The 17,588-nt window shown below is 47.5% G+C and overlaps 1 protein-coding gene across 2 annotated transcripts in view; it reads right to left on the bottom strand.

Annotated features, from left to right (window-relative positions):
- Kif3c (kinesin family member 3C) overlaps positions 1–17,588 on the bottom strand; it is a 36,657-nt gene that overhangs the window by 12,519 nt on the left and 6,550 nt on the right. For both annotated transcript variants that reach the window (XR_009375711.1, XM_059248425.1), the window contains exon 2: positions 234–335. Coding sequence is in view for 1 of the 2 variants with exons in the window: in XM_059248425.1 (XP_059104408.1) it covers positions 234–335 (102 nt within the window). In the remaining variant the exon portion in view is untranslated. The remainder of the gene's footprint in view (positions 1–233; positions 336–17,588) is intronic.

Genomic DNA, 17,588 nt, shown 5'->3' with positions numbered 1-17,588 from the left:
CCATGCAGTTGGCAATGCAAGGCCCAGGAGTTAATGCCAGAGGTCTTGCGAAGGCTAGCGGCATGGAAAGCCTCCCTTTTCTCTCACCCAGAGAGGAGACCCTGAGCTGGTACACCCCTGGAATCCAAGGGACTTAGCCTGGGTTCTCGGCATTATAATTCCAGGATTCGAAGTCCAGTCTTACACAGCCACATGCCTCAGGTTTTAGGGAACCTGAGACCTAGCTGCCTTACCTGTTCGGCAATCTCCTGCCGCTTCAGTTCCAACATCTTCTGTTGCTCGTTGGTGTGATCCATGATGTTCCTCCCCCCAATGAGCAGCTTGCTTTCCATGGCCTGAGGACACAGTGGGGTTCAGAGGTGGGATTGGCAAAGGTCCATAGCATCCCAGTTGGGTCCCATGTGGTTCAGACTAACCTCAAACTTTCTGTGCAGTCGAGGAGGACCAGTGCTGGGATTATAAGTGTGGACTACCACATATAGCTTTATTGGTCTGGTTGGGTTTTTTTGGTTTGTTTTTTGAGAAAGGCTCTCACTATGTCGTGTTGGCTAACTGGAACTTATTCTGTAGATCAGGCTAGCCTGGAACTTGTGGCAGTCCTCCTGTTTCTGCCACCTGAGTGCTGGGATTGCAAGTATGTGCCATCATGCCTGTTGACAACTTAAGAGATCTCCTCTGAGCCAGGCGGTGGTGGCGCACGTCTTTAATCCCAGCACTCGGGAGGCAGAGCCAGGCGGATCTCTGTGAGTTCGAGGCCAGCCTGGACTACCAAGTGAGTTCCAGGAAAGGCGCAAAGCTACACAGAGAAACCCTGTTTCGAAAAACCAAAAAAAAAAAAAAGAGATCTCCTCTGTCTCTGACTCTCTCCCTCCCTCCCCCTTCCTCTCTCCCCCTCTTCCCTGTGGTCCTTCTAGGAGTGGACGTAAGGCCTGTCGGGATGGAGCCTTGTAGCTGCCAGTGGGAACTGGGTTTCCCCCTCCAGGCTCTAGGGCGGTAGCACAAAGCTTCTATTGTGGACAGGATCCTTCAGGATGAAAAAGAAGGAACCCCTTTGGGAATATAAGGCACCTGATCTCTTTGCTATGGATACGAAGGAACGGCTGGGTCACCATGCCTGTGAGGAGGGTAGGTGGCAATCTATTCCTGGCAGCCAAGCCCCAGATGGCATGCAGCAGGAGAAGAAGGGGCAGTCACTGGGCAGCCCAGCCCTTGCACTGTGTGGTTCCTGACTCAGGAAGACAGCTCATCACTTGGGCAGCAGGAAATCTCGGTCTAATCTTGGGCTGCCGAGGGAATCGGAACAACCCAAGGAAGAGATCCCCCAGCAACAAGGGGCAAAATGAGGCTCCAGAGGCTACGTGAGCTTTAGACACACACAACCTAAAAGACTCCTGCTCTGCCCGCTAAGCCAAAGGCCCTGCAAGCCGCTCCCCCTCCCTCCTCACATCTGCGGTATTAGAGCATCACTTCATTTCTGGACAGCTCACAAACACAGGCAGCACGATGTCAGGGGCTGAAGAGAACCCTCAACAGACATGAGCATCTTCCTCCCTTAAGACAGTTCAGTCTCCCCATGTAACAAAATGAAAAGACAGAATAACTAGTCTTGACCACCCAGTTAGGAAATAACAGAGAGGAGAGATCCACATAGCATGTCCCCAGCCTCTCTGAGCGCTCCATGCTGTGTGAAAACCCCCACCCCATCTACGCCTTCAGTAGGTGCTCCTGGAAACCAGATGCTGACACAATAATGGATCCTGTACAAAGCACGACTCCATAAAATGCATTGTCATTGCTGCCATTAAGAGGGCACTTTCCCAGGCTGGACAACTGTCCTCTGCTCTCATCGCCGGCCTCCTGGAAGGCTGACATCACCTTGAACCACTGGAAGAAACTGGCTGTCTCCCCACTGGAATTTTTCCCGGTGGAACCACCTGACATGTCTGGGGACTCTCAGAGCTGGGGTTGGGGGTGCTGCCAGGCCGGGGGAGGGGGCGGCTGCCTGTGAGCTTCACATCATTGGGAACAGAGCAGGACAGGGGTTAAAGGACGCTGCGGGGAGGTCAGAGGTTGGCTTGTGCAATATGGCGGTGGACACAGGGCAAAGCCAGGCCAGTTGGAGAGGCGGGAACCTCACATAAGCCCCATGAACTCACAAAGAAAGGAGAGAGAGCAAGAGGTTAGGGAGGGGCCGGCTATCCTGACGCCACACCATACCCTCTGCACCCCTGGATAATTGTCTTACCATGTAACCCGTCACACTTAACTCATCCTGACCCCTCTCAGCTCAAGGTTATAACTGGTACAACCCTGAAATTTGGTGCCCTTGGCAGCTTGCTTCAGCACAGCCTGGCACCTCACCCCTGCAAATGGCCAGTCGTTAAACGTCATCACTACATGTTGCTTATCGCAATTTACATCACCATCTCCTTTTTGTCCTTACTGATACTGATTGACCTTATTGAAATCTTTAAGACTTGCCTGGACCACCCATAGGCTCCTACAGCCTCAGTTTCCATCCATCCTCCAAATCCACAAGTCTAAACAACTTCTCCTCTGCTCAAATTACCCAATGGGCCTCTACTTCCCACGGGAGGAAATCTAATGCTCTCTTCTCTCCACTCCACAGCTACCCAGAAAACTGCTACTCATCTTGCAAGACCCAGCAGGGACAGCTTAGGAAAATTTCACTGATCTCTCTGAAGCTGCTTGTTCAGATCTCCGCCATAACCAGGGCACATTCCTACAGTTCCCCCACAGTAGAAACATTCCATCTTATCCCATTAGCTCCATCAAGGCAAGACTAAGGCTTCATTCATATGTCAGGGTCCCCGGGGTTCAGCACAGTATTTGACAAAAAGCATTCCCCTTGAAGTGTTTGAGGAATGGAACAGAATCCTTGGGCTCATCCCAAGGGGGAGGGTCCCCAGCCTTTTTTTTGGGGGGGGGGGGGTCTATCTAAACCTCTTCTTCCATGCATCAACTCATGTTCCTTGTCATGGGGTCACAGCATCTGGGAAACCCAGCAAAGTGGTGGTGGGATAGGTGTGACATAAAGCCCCCTACTGTTGAGGATCACAGGTATCTGCGCACTCTCACACGTGGGCCTGGCATTTGGTCCAGTCTCCATATCTGGCACATTGCCCATTCCAGCCCTGTGTCTTTAGCTGTCCCTCAGCATTTTCCGTAATTCTAGCATCCTTTACTCTTTGCCACTCAACAAAAAGACAATACTTCTCAAATTTTGCTGCCTATTGGAATCACCTGGGCAACTAACAAACCACCCAGACTCAGTGAAATCAGAGTCTGCATTTTCTGGGTCTGGGGATGTGGCTTGGTGGGTAAAAGGCTTGCTGTGTAAGTGTAAGTAACCCGAGTTTAGATCAACAGTGCTGAGGAGGGTGAGGGAGACAGGAAGGTCCCTGGGACTTGCTGTCCAGACAATCTAGGTTCACTGAGCTCCAGGCTCACTAAGAGACCTTTCCGGGAAGTGATAGAGGAAGACACCAATGTCAATCTCTGGCTTCCAAAGGCTCACACAAGCTTGCGCATCTTGTGTCAGCATGCCCGTGCACGAGCAGGGACACACACACACACACACACACACACACACACACACACATGAGAATTTGCATTTTCCTAGGTCCCCCGGTGACTTATGTGTCCCTGTGTTGAGGACTTTAGGAAACAGGACCAGCTACAAGAAGAGCAACATGTTTTCAGCAACAGAAGATCGTGTCTGCCTGCCTAGCCTCTCGGAGTTCTTCCAAACTGGGACACAATTACTGCAGCATTAGGGAAGCCAGTGGCCAGGACTTGAGATGTTAAAATGCCGCCCCCCACCCCCTCCCAGAAGGTTGTCCATCCGAGGTTATTCTACATTGCATGGAGTGTGGGGATGGGGAAAAAGCAAGAGCTTATTCACAGAGAGGGAAGTGGGTCAGGGTAAGGAAACACAGGCATTTCTCTGAGTGGAAAAACGCCTAAGTGTGGGATGGCAGGACTGAGCTCTGCTAAAAATTGTACAAGGAAGCCAGGCAGTGGTGGCACACACCTTTAATCCCAGCTTTCGGGAGTCAGAGCCAGGCGGATCTCTGAGTTCGAGGCCAGCCTGGTCTACAGAGTGAGTTCCAGGACAGTCAGGGCTGCACAGAGAAACCCTGTCTCAAAAAACAGAAAACAAACAACAACAACAAAAATTATATGAGGAAGCATGTACGGATCAAATGTTCATTTTCACAGATACCCCCAAATCATTCTAGGTCATAAAGAACAATGTGAGCTGACTGAAAAAAAAATAAACAAGTAAAAGGCAGGTAGGTGAGCTTCTATTACAGTTTTCCATTTGAGGGGAAAGTGACCCTCATTGCTCATTAAATGAGAGCTGTGGACAAGGCGTTATGAGCCAGAGTAAGACAGGACATCAAAGGACAAAATTCTCCACAGCTCCCAGAAGACATCGGCTTAATATGCTGCTGCAGCTAAAAAATCCAATAGCAGTGGGCTGAGAACCTTCGTGAAGGCTTTTTGGAAACAAAACAAAACGAATTATCCCCTTACAGAGAACCACGAGGCAGCCGAATCTGGAGTACTGTGTACAGTTCCATTCTGAATCTCCAGAGACTCAAAGGAGAGAGGCCACCAGAGAAGGGCAGCAAAGGCCTTCTCAGGGCTACTGTAAGAGATGGAAAAATAGGATTCTTCAGGCTGCAAAGACAAAGAAAGATCAAGAGGATAGGCCCGGACACGATATAATCAAAAACAGCTGTGAGAAGGAAGCGCCCCGACTTTCCCGGTCAATCCTAGTTCATACATGGGACACCAAAAGCAGCTTTTAGGATACCTGAGGGGAAGACTGCCTGGGTAGTGCTGCATGCCTTTCAACCCCAGCACTGTGGAGGTGGGAGAAGGAAGATGAGGAGTTCAAGGCCAGCTTTGGCTACATGAGACCCAGCCTCAAAAAAATAAACTAATGAGGGATGGAGAGATGGCTTAGTGCTTAAAAGCATTTGCTGCTCTCATAGCAGACTCAAGCCTGGTTCCCAGCACCCATGTCAGGTGGTTCACAAAGTCCTGCAACTTCAGCTCCAGGGGGATCTGGTGCCCTCTTCTGGCTTTCAGAGGCATTTGCACTCGTGTGGCACATCCACATCCACATCCATCCACATCCACATCATCCACATCCACATCATCCACATCATCCACATCATCCACATCATCCACATCATCCACATCATCCACATCCACATCCATCCACATCCACATCATCCACATTTATCCACATCCATCCACATCCACATTCATCCACATCCATCCACAGCCACACTCACATCCACCCACATCCACACCATCCACATCCAGACATTTAATAAAAGTAAGTAATAAATTAAAAATAAAATGACTTTGGGGGAAAATAATAAATGTCACAAATTTCCTAGCATAGCTTATTTCTTTCATCTTTCTTCCCTGCCCACTGGGCTAGGCCACATGTACACACACTTTTCTTCACTTCTACAGGCACGCTTAAAATGATGAGCTGAGCCACTCAGTGAATAAAGGTGCTTCCTGTGAAAGTCTGGAGACCTGAGTTCAAGACCCTAGAACCCACACAAAAGCAAATGGAGAGAACCAATTCCACAAGGCTGTCCTCTGCTCTCCACAAGTGAACTGTGGTAAAAATGCATGGACATACACACTGATGGTAATTAATTTCTAAAAATCACAAGCCATGTCCTGCTGCTTCCACTCATATTTCATTTGTTACTTATAGAATATTTCCAATTATATATATATTTTTTTTGAGCCAGGGTTTCTCTATGTAACTGTCCTACTTATCCTGGAACTTGCTTTGTAGACCAGGTTAGCCTCAAACTCACTGAAATCTGCCTGCCTCTGCCTCCCAAGTGCTAGAATTAAAGGAATGCGCCACCACCGCCCGGCTGAGGCTTTCTTTTATATCTATTATTGTAACAATTAAATGATAATATTTCATGCTAATTATTACTGTAATAAAATTGTTTTCAGCCGGGTTTGAGGCCAGCCTACAAAGCCAGTTCCAGGACAGCCAAGGCTGTTACACAGAGAAACTTTGTCTCAAAAAACCAAAAAAAGTAAGTGAGCCTCCTCATTTAACTAATTTAATCATCAGGTTTTTTGTTTTTTGTTTTTTGGTTTTTGGTTTTTTTTCTCAAGACAGGCTTAGGAGTGAATGTAGCCTAGGCTGGCCTCCAACTTGATGTATAGCTGAGGATGGTCTAAATGCCTGCTTTTTTTGCCTGTCTTCCAAGTGCTGGCATTACAGGGATGTACCATCGTGCTTTTATGTCCTCCATGCCTTCTTGGTGATCTCATCAAGGCCTGACCTCTCCTTTCCCAGCCACTCTTTTGTGCTGCTTGGGGATGCTTGGTTGTTGTTAGGTTTGCTTTATTTTGATTTTGAGGCAAGGTCTTGCCATACAGCCTAGATTGACCAAGAACTTACTATATAGACTAGGCTGTCCTTGAACTCATGATCCTTCTGCCATTCAGGCATGTTCTATGATGCCCGGCTGGGGGTGACTGTTAGGTGAACACAGACTTTTGATACATAACAGGGTGGTTTATCCAGGCTCCGTCTGCCTCAACTACCTATACCTAGGCCCATATTCTCCTTATCCAAAGGCTACGCATTACAGAGGTCTTTATCCCATCTGGACACTGTCAAACAGAATTTGGGCTAGCAATCAGGCCTGGCATCTAAAGCATCAACCAAGACTATGAGTCCCCCAAGTCTCAGCCATCTCCCCACAATCACCAGGGCAGGAGTCCCAGCCTGCTTCCTCTTAGGGGTCCTTCTTGGACCTAGAATTGCTTCAAGACCCCTCCTCCTGGCCGGACCTCCACGAGAAGATATCCCGGATGGTGACTAAGTGCCCATTTCCACCCCATTCCATCTATTCAGTGCCCCTCTCCTCCGCTGCTGCTCCGGCCCAGGCCGAGTGACAATTAAATCTGCATTAGCACTTCCCCGTGAAGGAAGTCTTGCACACTCACCCAAACTCTCAGTGTCTGCCAAGGCTGGCAGACAAGACCAGCCTTGTGTTAGGAGAGGGGGCTGGTTCTGGTATGAACTCAAGATGGAGTCCAGGTGCAGGGTCCTCAGCCCTCCTCCTCCTCAGGCTTAGCCTGTGCCCTTTACACCCACACTCTGAAATATGTCACACACCAGCTTCTTCGTTCTTTTCTTTTTTTCTTTTTCTGTTCCTTCTGAGGACAGCGGGCTCATGTCTTCTTCCTCTGCCTTAGAAATCTCTGTCCTTAGCCATTGGCTGTGGGAAACGGAGGGACAAGGAGGCCTCCAACCCTTGGCCAGTTCAAGCTGGGTGTGCAGGGCAGAGGGCCTGCAATACGGGGTTCTGGGCCCAAGGAAAAGTTCCCTGGAGATCTCAGTTGCTCTGGTCAATGCTCCCTTTGTGATCTTTCAGAGCAAGAGTATAGGTGGGTGGGGCCTGGGGTCAGGACTGTTTGCTTCTATACTGTCTGTTCAATATGGCCAATGTGAGTTAAAGGTCAACAAAGGCAGATCTGGTTGGGAGCTCCAGGGTGCCATGGTCTGATTCTTGAGAGAGGGGAACTGATCATATGTGACCAAGTAGACCTTGGGAGTCATCGCCACAGACCTCCACGCTTTAGAGATGGGACGTAAAGGCCATCCATGCTTGGTGTCTCCTGAGGAATCCATGTACATAACTCCTATTATATTAATTCTGGACTTTTCAAGGAATTGCCCCATTTGATTAGGGCTCCAGCTTGGGGTATGAGAGGCAGGTCAGCAGCTGTACAAGTAATGACATTCAGGATCACCACAGGGAATGTGTCAGCTTGTAGACACAGGAATCCTCAGAGGTCACTTCTCCCAGTTCCAGGAACAACCGGAGTACAAAAGCAGAGGTTGAACTGGACCCGGAGGCACACACCTGTGATCCTAGTATTTGGGAGGCTCAGGCAGGAAGAGCATAAGTTCAAGGCCAGCCTGTGCTACACGGTGAGATTTCACTGGAAGGAAGGGAGAGAGGCTGGATGATTTCAGTTGGTAGAGTGCTTGCCTAGCATGCAAGAGGCCTTGAGTTGGATCCCCAGCATCATAAAAAAAAAACAGGCATGGTGGCTACAGACATTCAGAGACAGAGAGAGAGAGAGAGAGAGAGAGAGAGAGAGAGAGATCAACTGACCAGAGGAGATGGGTGCCCCAGTGCTGCTCCTTAAGCGCTGGTCAGGACAGCTAGAAGGAGACTATCAGATCTGAACAACTGCTCTTTGGGGAAGACTACCATCAAGGGTCCGTCTCCAAGAACAGAAAAGGCAACCCAGCTTTGGCCCTGCTACTCCCAGCTACTCTAGGGCAGTCTGCAGAAGACTAGCTTCTCAGCTGCATCTTGCCCTATGTCTGTGGCTAGACTGAGTTTCTTATAAAAAAAAAATTCCATGTATTTATTAACGGGCAGGGAGCAAGGACTCACAGGTAAGAAGAAAAGAACTTTGTAGAAGTCAGTTTTCTTCTTCCACCATGAGGGCCCTGGGGGATCAGGATTGACATTTCTATCTTACCATCCCCCCATCAGGTCTTTTTCACCTTTAATCATCTTATACAATCATCACAAGAACCTTATGACATGATATCACACTTGTGGTCTCCACTTGACCCATAAGAAAACTAAGGCACAGGCTCACCCGCCATTACAGAGCCAGCCAGCAGGATTGTATCTGGACACTAACCTGACGCACCCAAGGGCAGCGCGCTTATCTCTGTTCCTTGGCTATCCACTGGCTTCAGGTCAGCAGTATGTCGAAAGAAGCTGCGTTTGATATTTGTATCTTTGCTGACTCAGGAGCCATCAGGAAGGCTCAGAGCACCACCACGTTCTCTCCCAGCTGAAACAGCTTTTGCCGATGTGGGGCTCTTATGGGTCCTCTGGGACGGATGGAAGGTTGGAGAGCTCTTACCCACATGCTGGGGACGGTTCTATGAACCCCCCAATACAGGTTCTCATGGTGGTGACCTGCAACTATAAAATTACTGTCGCTGCTACTTTGTAACTGTAATGTTGCTACCGTTGCGAACTGTAATGTAAATACCTTGTGTTTTCCAATGATCTTAGGTGACCTCTTTGAAAGGGTTGTTCAACCCCCAAAGGGGTCTCGACTCATAAGTTGCGAACAGCTGGTCCTAAAGAGTCTGAAACCTGGAATGCTCGTGGGAAGGGTCTGCTTTCCAGGATCTGTACTAGGCTAACGTGAAGGGTGCTGGGCATTGGAGTGAGCCTTGCCATGTCCACTCTGCCATCCTCTGTTACATCATCTGAGAGGTCAGCCCTCTGGATTTCAGAGGTCTTCTGTGTAAAGTGGCGAGCTAGAACACTCCCTCTCTTGCAGGCCCTGGTTAAAGAAGATCGGTTGGGCAACAGATATAGAAGAACTTCAGAAATGACCATGTACATAGGAGGGTTCAGAAGTAGCTCAATTGGCAGCGCAATCACCTAACAAAGCCTTGGCAGCACTGGAGGAAAAAAAAAAAAAAAAAGCAAATCACGCGCAATGAAATGTTATGGTAATTCACTGATGGGCTGCGACATTGGGATTTGGTCAGCACTCACTGCAAAGGACCAAATTAAAAACACAAAACTAAACAAACCCTAGCTCAACAGCCCCTGCTTCCGTCTCTTAAAAGAGACAGTCATTCCTACCGTCCGTGGCAGACCTATTTCTTCTTTTCAGGCTCCCTGACTGTAGGTCTTGAGGAGTCAGCAATAAGGGAAGAAGAAAGGGGAGATGAAGGGGAGCGAATGAATAGGTCTATTTTCAGACGAACAGTGCTATTTTCAGTGGTTTTCTGCCCTGGGGACATAAACCAGGACATTACATCTGAGTCTCCTCCTCGGATGGCGCAAAATGCAACGTAAATGACTGATGTTTCAGGTTCCAGGAATACTCTCATTAGCAAAGAGAAAAATCAGAGATTGGGAAAAACATTGGCCAGGGAGTGAAGTGAGGCTGGCTCTGGGCCCAGGGCTGGGCAAGGTGGGGGTACCCGGAAGTGCTCCTTCCACACCAGAGAGGAGCACTAAGAAAAGGGTGGGTCCGCTTCCTTCAGTGGGCAGAGCAGGGGCACCCAGGCTGACCTGTACCTCATCTTTCTCCACTATTTCCCTCTCTCTCAAAAAAAAAGTTATTCAGGGCATGGCCGTGTATGCCTTTAATCTCAGCACTCAGGAGACAGAGGCAGATGATGTCTTTGAGGTCAAGGCCAGCCTGATCTACAGGAGAGTTCCAAGGCAGCCAGGGATAACATAGAAAGACCCTGTCTCAAAAAAAAATTATTATACTTATGTATTGTAGGTGTACACGTGTGTGCTTGCGCCATAGCGGGCACATGGAACTCAGAGAATGACGTGTGGGAGTTGGTTCTCTCCTACCCCACGGGACCTGGAGATAGAACTCAGGTCACAGGCTTGGCGGCAAGTGTCTTCACCCATTAAGCCATCTCACTGGCCCCACTATTTCCCTCCTGTATTTGTAACTTTCTAGAAGGTTCTCTCCAACATCTGGGACGCAAATCCAGGCGACAGAACGCCAGCTCATCAGAACTGACAGAATCTAAGGATGTACACTGGCCAACTAGCCTGTCCTTGGCAGAGGAAGGACAGGGCCCAGAGGGTGACAGAGACTCCAGGCTCCCAGCCCAGGCTCAGTCATACGTCTCTATCACTCTTCTCGCCAGGCTGTCTGACCCTGAGTTCCTGACCCTCTGTGGCCAAGACTCATCAGCAAGATGCACTGAACACCTGTTGATGGGATCGTTTCTTACATTCCTTGGGAAACCAAGAGATGTGTACAAGTCACAGGATTATCAGTAACTAAATCATTGAATATTATTACAAACCTTAATTTCTCTAAATTATTTACTGCTTTTAAGTGAATCATCCCACCAGGACACAGACACAGACATAGACACAGACAGACAGACAGACAGACAGACAGCAGACAGACACTTTTTTTTGTTTGTGTGTGGGGTACTGGGTTTGAACCTAGGGCTTCCTTCTTCCTAGGCAATCACTTTATTGTAACTCAGTTATAACCCTAGACTTTTTCACTTTTTTTTTTTTTTTTTTTTTTGGTTTTTTGAGACAGGGTTTCTCTGTGTAGCTTTGCGCCTTTCCTGGAACTCACTTGGTAGTCCAGGCTGGCCTCGAACTCACAGAGGTCCGCCTGGCTCTGCCTCCCGAGTGCTGGGATTAAAGGCGTGCGCTGCCACCACCGCCCGGCCACTTTTTATTTTGAGACTGGTTCACAAGTTGTCCAGGTTAGCCTTGAACTCACCCTTGTACCCTGGCCAGCTTTGAATTTCTAGTTCTTGGTTTCAGTGTTTTGGTTTTTAGTTATTTATGTGTACGTGTGTAAGCCTGTGAGAGTCCATGTGCACCACATACATGCCAGAGCCTGAAGAGGCCAGAAGAGGACACTGGATCCCCTAGAACTGGAGTTTCAGATGGTTGTAAGCTAACATATGGGTGCTGGGCACTGAACAAAAGCAGAATGCACTCTTATTAATCTTGAGTAGCTGGGATTACAGGTCTTTGTTATCAGGATGGGTTAACACTTTTTTTTTTTAAAGGTAGGGTCTCATGTAGCCCAGGCTGGCCTTAAACTCCCCATGTAGCCAAGGGTGTGCTTGAACTCCTGATCCTCCCACATTTACATTTCAAATACTGGTCTTACAGGTACGAGGCACCATACCTGGCTCCCTTTCTTAAACGAGGGCAGGCAAGATGGCTCAGCAGCAGGTCGAGGCACAGAGGTGCACGCCGCCAGTCCCCACAGTCTCCAGTCCAATCCCAGAGAAGCGAAGAACCATCTCCCAAAAGTTCTCCTCTGACTTCCATGACTGCTGTGTCGTTAACGCCCCTCTCCCATATAAATAAATAAATGTATAAAATTTTTAATTGGAAAATTAAAAAAAAAAAAAAAAAGGAGCCAGTCATGTGCCAGTAGTCCTGGCAACTGGAGAGGCTGAGGCAGGAGAGTCATGAGTTCAAAGGTAGCCTGGACTACACAGTAAGACTCTATCTCATAAAAATAAAAGGCAGCAGTCCTGGAGATGGAAATTATCTGCAGAGTACTGTGGTGTACATGGTCCTGCACTCAATGCCCAGCACCACAAAACAAAACAAACAAAAGCTTTGTATAAAAGTAAATAAATCAGTGGAGTGTGGTGGTGCACACCTGTAGTCTCATTGGGGAAGACCAAGGCAAGAGGATCACAAGGTCCAGCCTGGGCTATGTAGTGAGTTGCAGGCCAACCTAGATTATAATATTAAGAGCCTGTTTCGAATAAAATGTGGTTGTAGCTGAGTGGTACAATACTTGCCTCATGTGGATGAGATCTTAGGTTTAGTCCCCACTATTGCCCAAGAAGAGAAAAACTAAATAACTTACTAAACAAAAGACTGTTGTTGCTGTTTTTTCAAAAAAAAAAAAAAAAAAAAGGTAAAAGAAGCAAGGCATTGGAGGTTGAGGTTGGAGGATCTCAAGTTCAAGGCCAGCCGGGCAAGTTTTACGACAGCTTGGGCAATGAGGTTGGCTAGAATATATATATATATTAAAGATCTGACATGATTCTTGGTGGTGACGGGTTGAGTACAAGCACAGGCTTGCATCATATGGAAGGACCAAGATGATTACTTAAGCATCCCAGGAGACGGGAGCTCCCACCGGGACCTGTTAGTGAGGGATCTGGTATAAATGTGATCAGGTGTGTTGCAGTGTGGAGGGGAAGGTCATGTACTGTGGTGCCAGTTAGTCACCAGCCTCATAATTCTGGAACTACCACATCCAAGGCATGGGACACTGCTCAGTCTCCTTACTGGTCACCTGGAACAGCACTGCTTCATGGTGCTGTTGTGAGACTGAAACGCAACAATGCCCAGAAGGAACATATCAGAGTGTTTGCATTAAGCACACAAGGAAGAAAGGGAGCTGCGTTATTACTGCTATTGCCATCGGCATCCTCCTGCGAGCCAGATAAAGAAAGGAAAAAGCAAGAGCCTGCTGGTGGTGGCACACGTCTTTAATCCCAGCACTTGGGAGACAGAGGCAGAGACTCTGTGAGTTCAAGGCCTGGTCTACAAAGCGAGTTCCAGGGCAGCCAGGGCTACACAGAGAAACCGTGTCTCGAAAAGAACCAAAATAATAATAATAATAATAATAATAATAATAATAACAACAACAACAACAACAATAGTACATAGATAAATAAAATAAAAAGAAGGTTAGAGAGATGGTTCAGCCATAATTCCCAACACTCATATAGCAGCTCACAACTGTCTGTAACTCCAGTTCCAGGGAATCCCTTACAATACATGCAGGCAAAACACCAATGCATATAAAAATTTAAAAAAATATATTAAAAGTAAAGAATAAATTTTTAAAAAAAAAATTCCAGGAGCTTAGAGATAGAGCACAGCTTAGCATGCATGAGGACCAGACTTCATTTTCCAGCATCATAACAGTGGGATGTGGTGGCGCTCACCTTTAATCCCAGCATTCAGAAGGAGGCAGACAGAACTCTTGAGTTCGAGGCCAGCCTGGTCTACAGAGTGAATTCCAGGACAGCCAGGGCTACACAGAGAAACAAAGACAAGAGATGAAGAGATAAGCATAACCTCTAGATCCAAACCCTAAGTGCAGGTGGCGTACAGCTCTGAGCACAGAGGTTGCTCTTTTACACCCACACAGCAGTACTAAGGAGAGACAGGCCATTCTCCTGGCCACTCAGAAGGGCACCCGTTTCTGCAGCTACAAAAGAAGTGCCCCAGGCCAGGCCCAAAGGCTGGCAGGGCAGGGTCAAGAGCAAAGTGCTCTTCTGGATCTGAATTCCAGGCCTTTGTTCTGGGCCCTCAGCACACAATGAGAACATTATCACAGCCACTTCATCTAATTGCATGTTTTCTGGGGGCTGGGAAGGATGGAAGGCAGGGATGCTAACACACTCCTCCAGCCAGCACAGAGCCCAGAAACCTGAACTAACCAAAGGGCCTCCTGAGCTTGTCAGAGCCGGAAACCCAAATCGCAGATGGAAATGAGTTAGTCTTATATCTATTTCCCACTGGTCAAATCAGTTTTAAAATGGATTGTCAGCCAGGGTGGGACACACCTATAAATCCACCACTGGGATGTGAAGGCAGGAAGTCAGGTATACATGGTCAGTCTAGGCTACAGGAGACCCTGTCTGAAAAAACAACCAACCAAACAAACCAATCAGGGACTATGGATGTAGTTGAATTTGTAGAGTGCTTACACAGCATGCGTAAAGCCCTGGGTTCAATCCCCAGCACCAGATAAATTGGGTAAACAGGGCAAGCCTGAGGGCCCAGCGCTGAGGAAGAAAAGCAGGAGGATTAGAAATTCAAGGTCGTCTTTGGCTACATAGCAAGCTCATTGTGAGTCTGGGCTACATATGAACCTGTCTCAAAAATCGTATTCTTTCTTTCAGATCTTTAGATCAGGGCCTTGGACTAGCTAGGCAAAGCTCTCCACTGAGCCACATGCCCTCAGATTCTGAGGAAGGTCATGGTCAGTGTCCTGCCTCTACCTCACAAGTGCTGGTGCCACCACATCTTCTCACTGGCTTCCCACTAGGCAGACTTTTCCGTTACAAAATGCTCTAGACAAGCCAGGCAGTGGTGGTGCACGCTTTGAGCCCCAGCACTCGGGAGGCAGAGGCAGGAGGGTCTCCGAGTTTGAGGCGAGCCTGGTCTACAGAGTGAGTTCCAGGATAGCCTGTCTCAAACAACAACAAAAATGCTCAGGGTACAGAACACTTCTGTGAACTGACCACACTCAACAACGATTAGAAGGAACACAGGAATACTGGTACAATCCCACCAACAGAGAGAGGCCGTAGACATTGACCTACATGTTAGCCCCAGTTTGGAAAATGGGCCATGTGTTAGCACCAAGCGTTTCTCAAGGATCTGACAGTGGAAGACTCAATTGGGTTGCACACAGAGCTCTGATGACTAAGCCTGTACATTCCCCAGGGTCTGCACAGGGTCAATGTCCTTGAGGACATGTGTTTGAAACCAGATCAGCTTTGGAAAAGAAGACACTCTCCAGGTTATTAGGGGGTGGTGTCCAGCCCTATTTGGATGGTGACAAATTCAGCAACTATTCTACCACTGAGTTCCATTTCCACAGAGAGCCTGTTACTGTATCAAGGAGAGATTAACATATAATAATGCTGCACATGTTTAACAATCAATGAGTTTGGGGATAAGTACTCACGCATAAAACCATCACCACTAAGGCCATCCAATAAGTTGTTTGTTTTATAAGGGGGTGGGGGCTCACATAGCACAGGCTGGCTTCCAATTTGCTATGTAGCCAAGGATGACTCTGAACTCTTGATCCTCCTGCTTCTACCTCTTGAGTGCTAGGGTTACAGGCTTGTGCCACCAAGCCTGATAAATGCTAGGGACTGAACCCATGTTTTCAGGCACTCTATCAATTAAGCTACATCTGTAGCCCACACTTATTCTTTTGTTTTGTTTTGAGACAGGGTTCCTCTGTGTATCCCGGGCTGTCCTAGAACTCACTCTGTAGACCAGGCTGGCCTTGAACTCACTGGTCTCCGCCTCTTGAGTGCTAGGACTAAAGGTGTGTGCCCACACAACATGGCCCCCACACTCACTCTTAAAGCAAGTGGATTCTGTCAAGTAGTTCTTGAAACCAGGCATAGTGATTCACGCTTACAGTCCCAGAAATTAGGACACTGAAACAAGACATTTAGGAGTTGGAGGCTAGCCTGAGCGATATAGCAAGACCTTGTATTAATAATAATAGTTTTGGGGGCTGGAGAGATGGTGTAGCAGTTAAAAGACTTGTTCTTGCAGAGGACCCAGATTCGTGCCCCAGCACCCATATGATGGCTCACAACTATCTGTAACTCCAGTTCCAGAGGATTCAACACCTTGTTCAGGTATCCAGGGCACCGAATGCATGTGGTGCATAGCCATAAACACACAGAAAAATAAAATAAAATAAAATTTTAAAAAACCAATAATGGCCGGGCAGTGGTGGTGCATGCCTTTAATCCCAGCACTCGGGAGGCAGAGCCAGGCGGATCTCTGTGAGTTCGAGGCCAGCCTGGGCTACCAAGTGAGTTCCAGGAGAGAAGCAAAGCTACACAGAGAAACCCTGTCTCGAAAAACAAAAAACAAAAAACAAAAAACAAAAAAAAAACAATAATGGTTTTGCTGAGAATGGTGGTGATTATTTCCAGCACTTGAGAGGCAGAGGCAGGCTGTGATCTCTGTGAGCTCAAGACCAACCTGGTCTACTTATCAAGTTCCAGATCAGTCATCACCACATATCAAAACCTCTCAAAACCAAACAAGATAATAATAATAATAATTTTATTATTGTATTTGTGTAGGAGATACTGCTCAGGGGCGGACTGCTTGCCTTGCATCAACTGGGAAGGTGCTGGTATCAATTTACAGCACAGGAAAAAAAAAATCCAACTAAAAATAAAATAGGGTTAGAATGTAGCTCAGCATTTCAACGCTTACCTAGTATGCCCAAAGCCCTGGACTCAATTAATAAAGAAATAAGATAAAACAGGCGCAGTGACAAGACATTTCCTGGAAGGTGGCTGGGTAGAACAAATGGCCTGATTTGCATACTAGCATATAGTTAGCATAAAGCAGATCTCAATAAACCTCATTATTATTGCTGAGATTGTTAATGCTTGGGTTGAAGCTTCCTGTCTGCTAACCCGATATGCGGATAACGCTCATTCTCCAGCATAGGAGGAAGAAGAGGAACCCACAGAAGGGACAATGAATATTCAGTTAGATTGGCCCTCCCTGCAGTGACCTCATCCCTCTGGCTCTGGTGGCTGTTTCTGAGGGTTTCTTTTCTAAACCCACCAGAGAGAGAGAGAGAGAGTTGGGCTCCAGCCAGAGTAAGGCTCCAGCTCCCCGCTCTGAAGACCCGCTTCCTGCAGAATCACCCCAGTGTTGCATATGCACGCCTCTCTTCCATTTCAGCCTGGGTTTTGTGGCCTGCCTACCTCAAACAGCTTCCTTTCAAAGTTTGTGAAATCCGTATCAACCTCTCAAAAAAAAAAGAAAAAGAAAAAAAAAAGTGAGCTTCAGAATAAAACAATGACTTCCCAAATTTCCTTGCATAGTTAAATTTGCCTAGAGAGGGCCTCCTTTACATGCATTCACCAGTGTGTGTGCAGTTCCAGAGAGCGGAGTCTTGACTGTGCTTTGGGAGTCTGTAATGTTCCCTTAGTCCTCCTCCTTCATAGGATGAGATTGCTATCAAGTCCCTCAGCCCTCTGGAGATATGACCTAAGTATGTGGTTTGCTAATGATTAATGGTACACAGGGCACCTGTCACAATCACAAACTCACACATCTGTACACTTAATACTCTGAGGCCCAAAGTAACTGCGCTAAAAGCAAAGGAAGAGGTTTTTTTTGTTTTTGTTTTTGTTTTTTGTTTTTTTTAAAGAGAGATTTAGAGGAGACAGGCATGGTATTTGT

Source organism: Peromyscus eremicus, chromosome 22 (genome assembly GCF_949786415.1).
Source record: "Peromyscus eremicus chromosome 22, PerEre_H2_v1, whole genome shotgun sequence".
Lineage (NCBI taxonomy): Eukaryota > Metazoa > Chordata > Mammalia > Rodentia > Cricetidae > Peromyscus > Peromyscus eremicus.
Note: the sequence above shows the minus strand (reverse complement) of the source record. Positions and strands in the feature narration are given on the sequence as shown.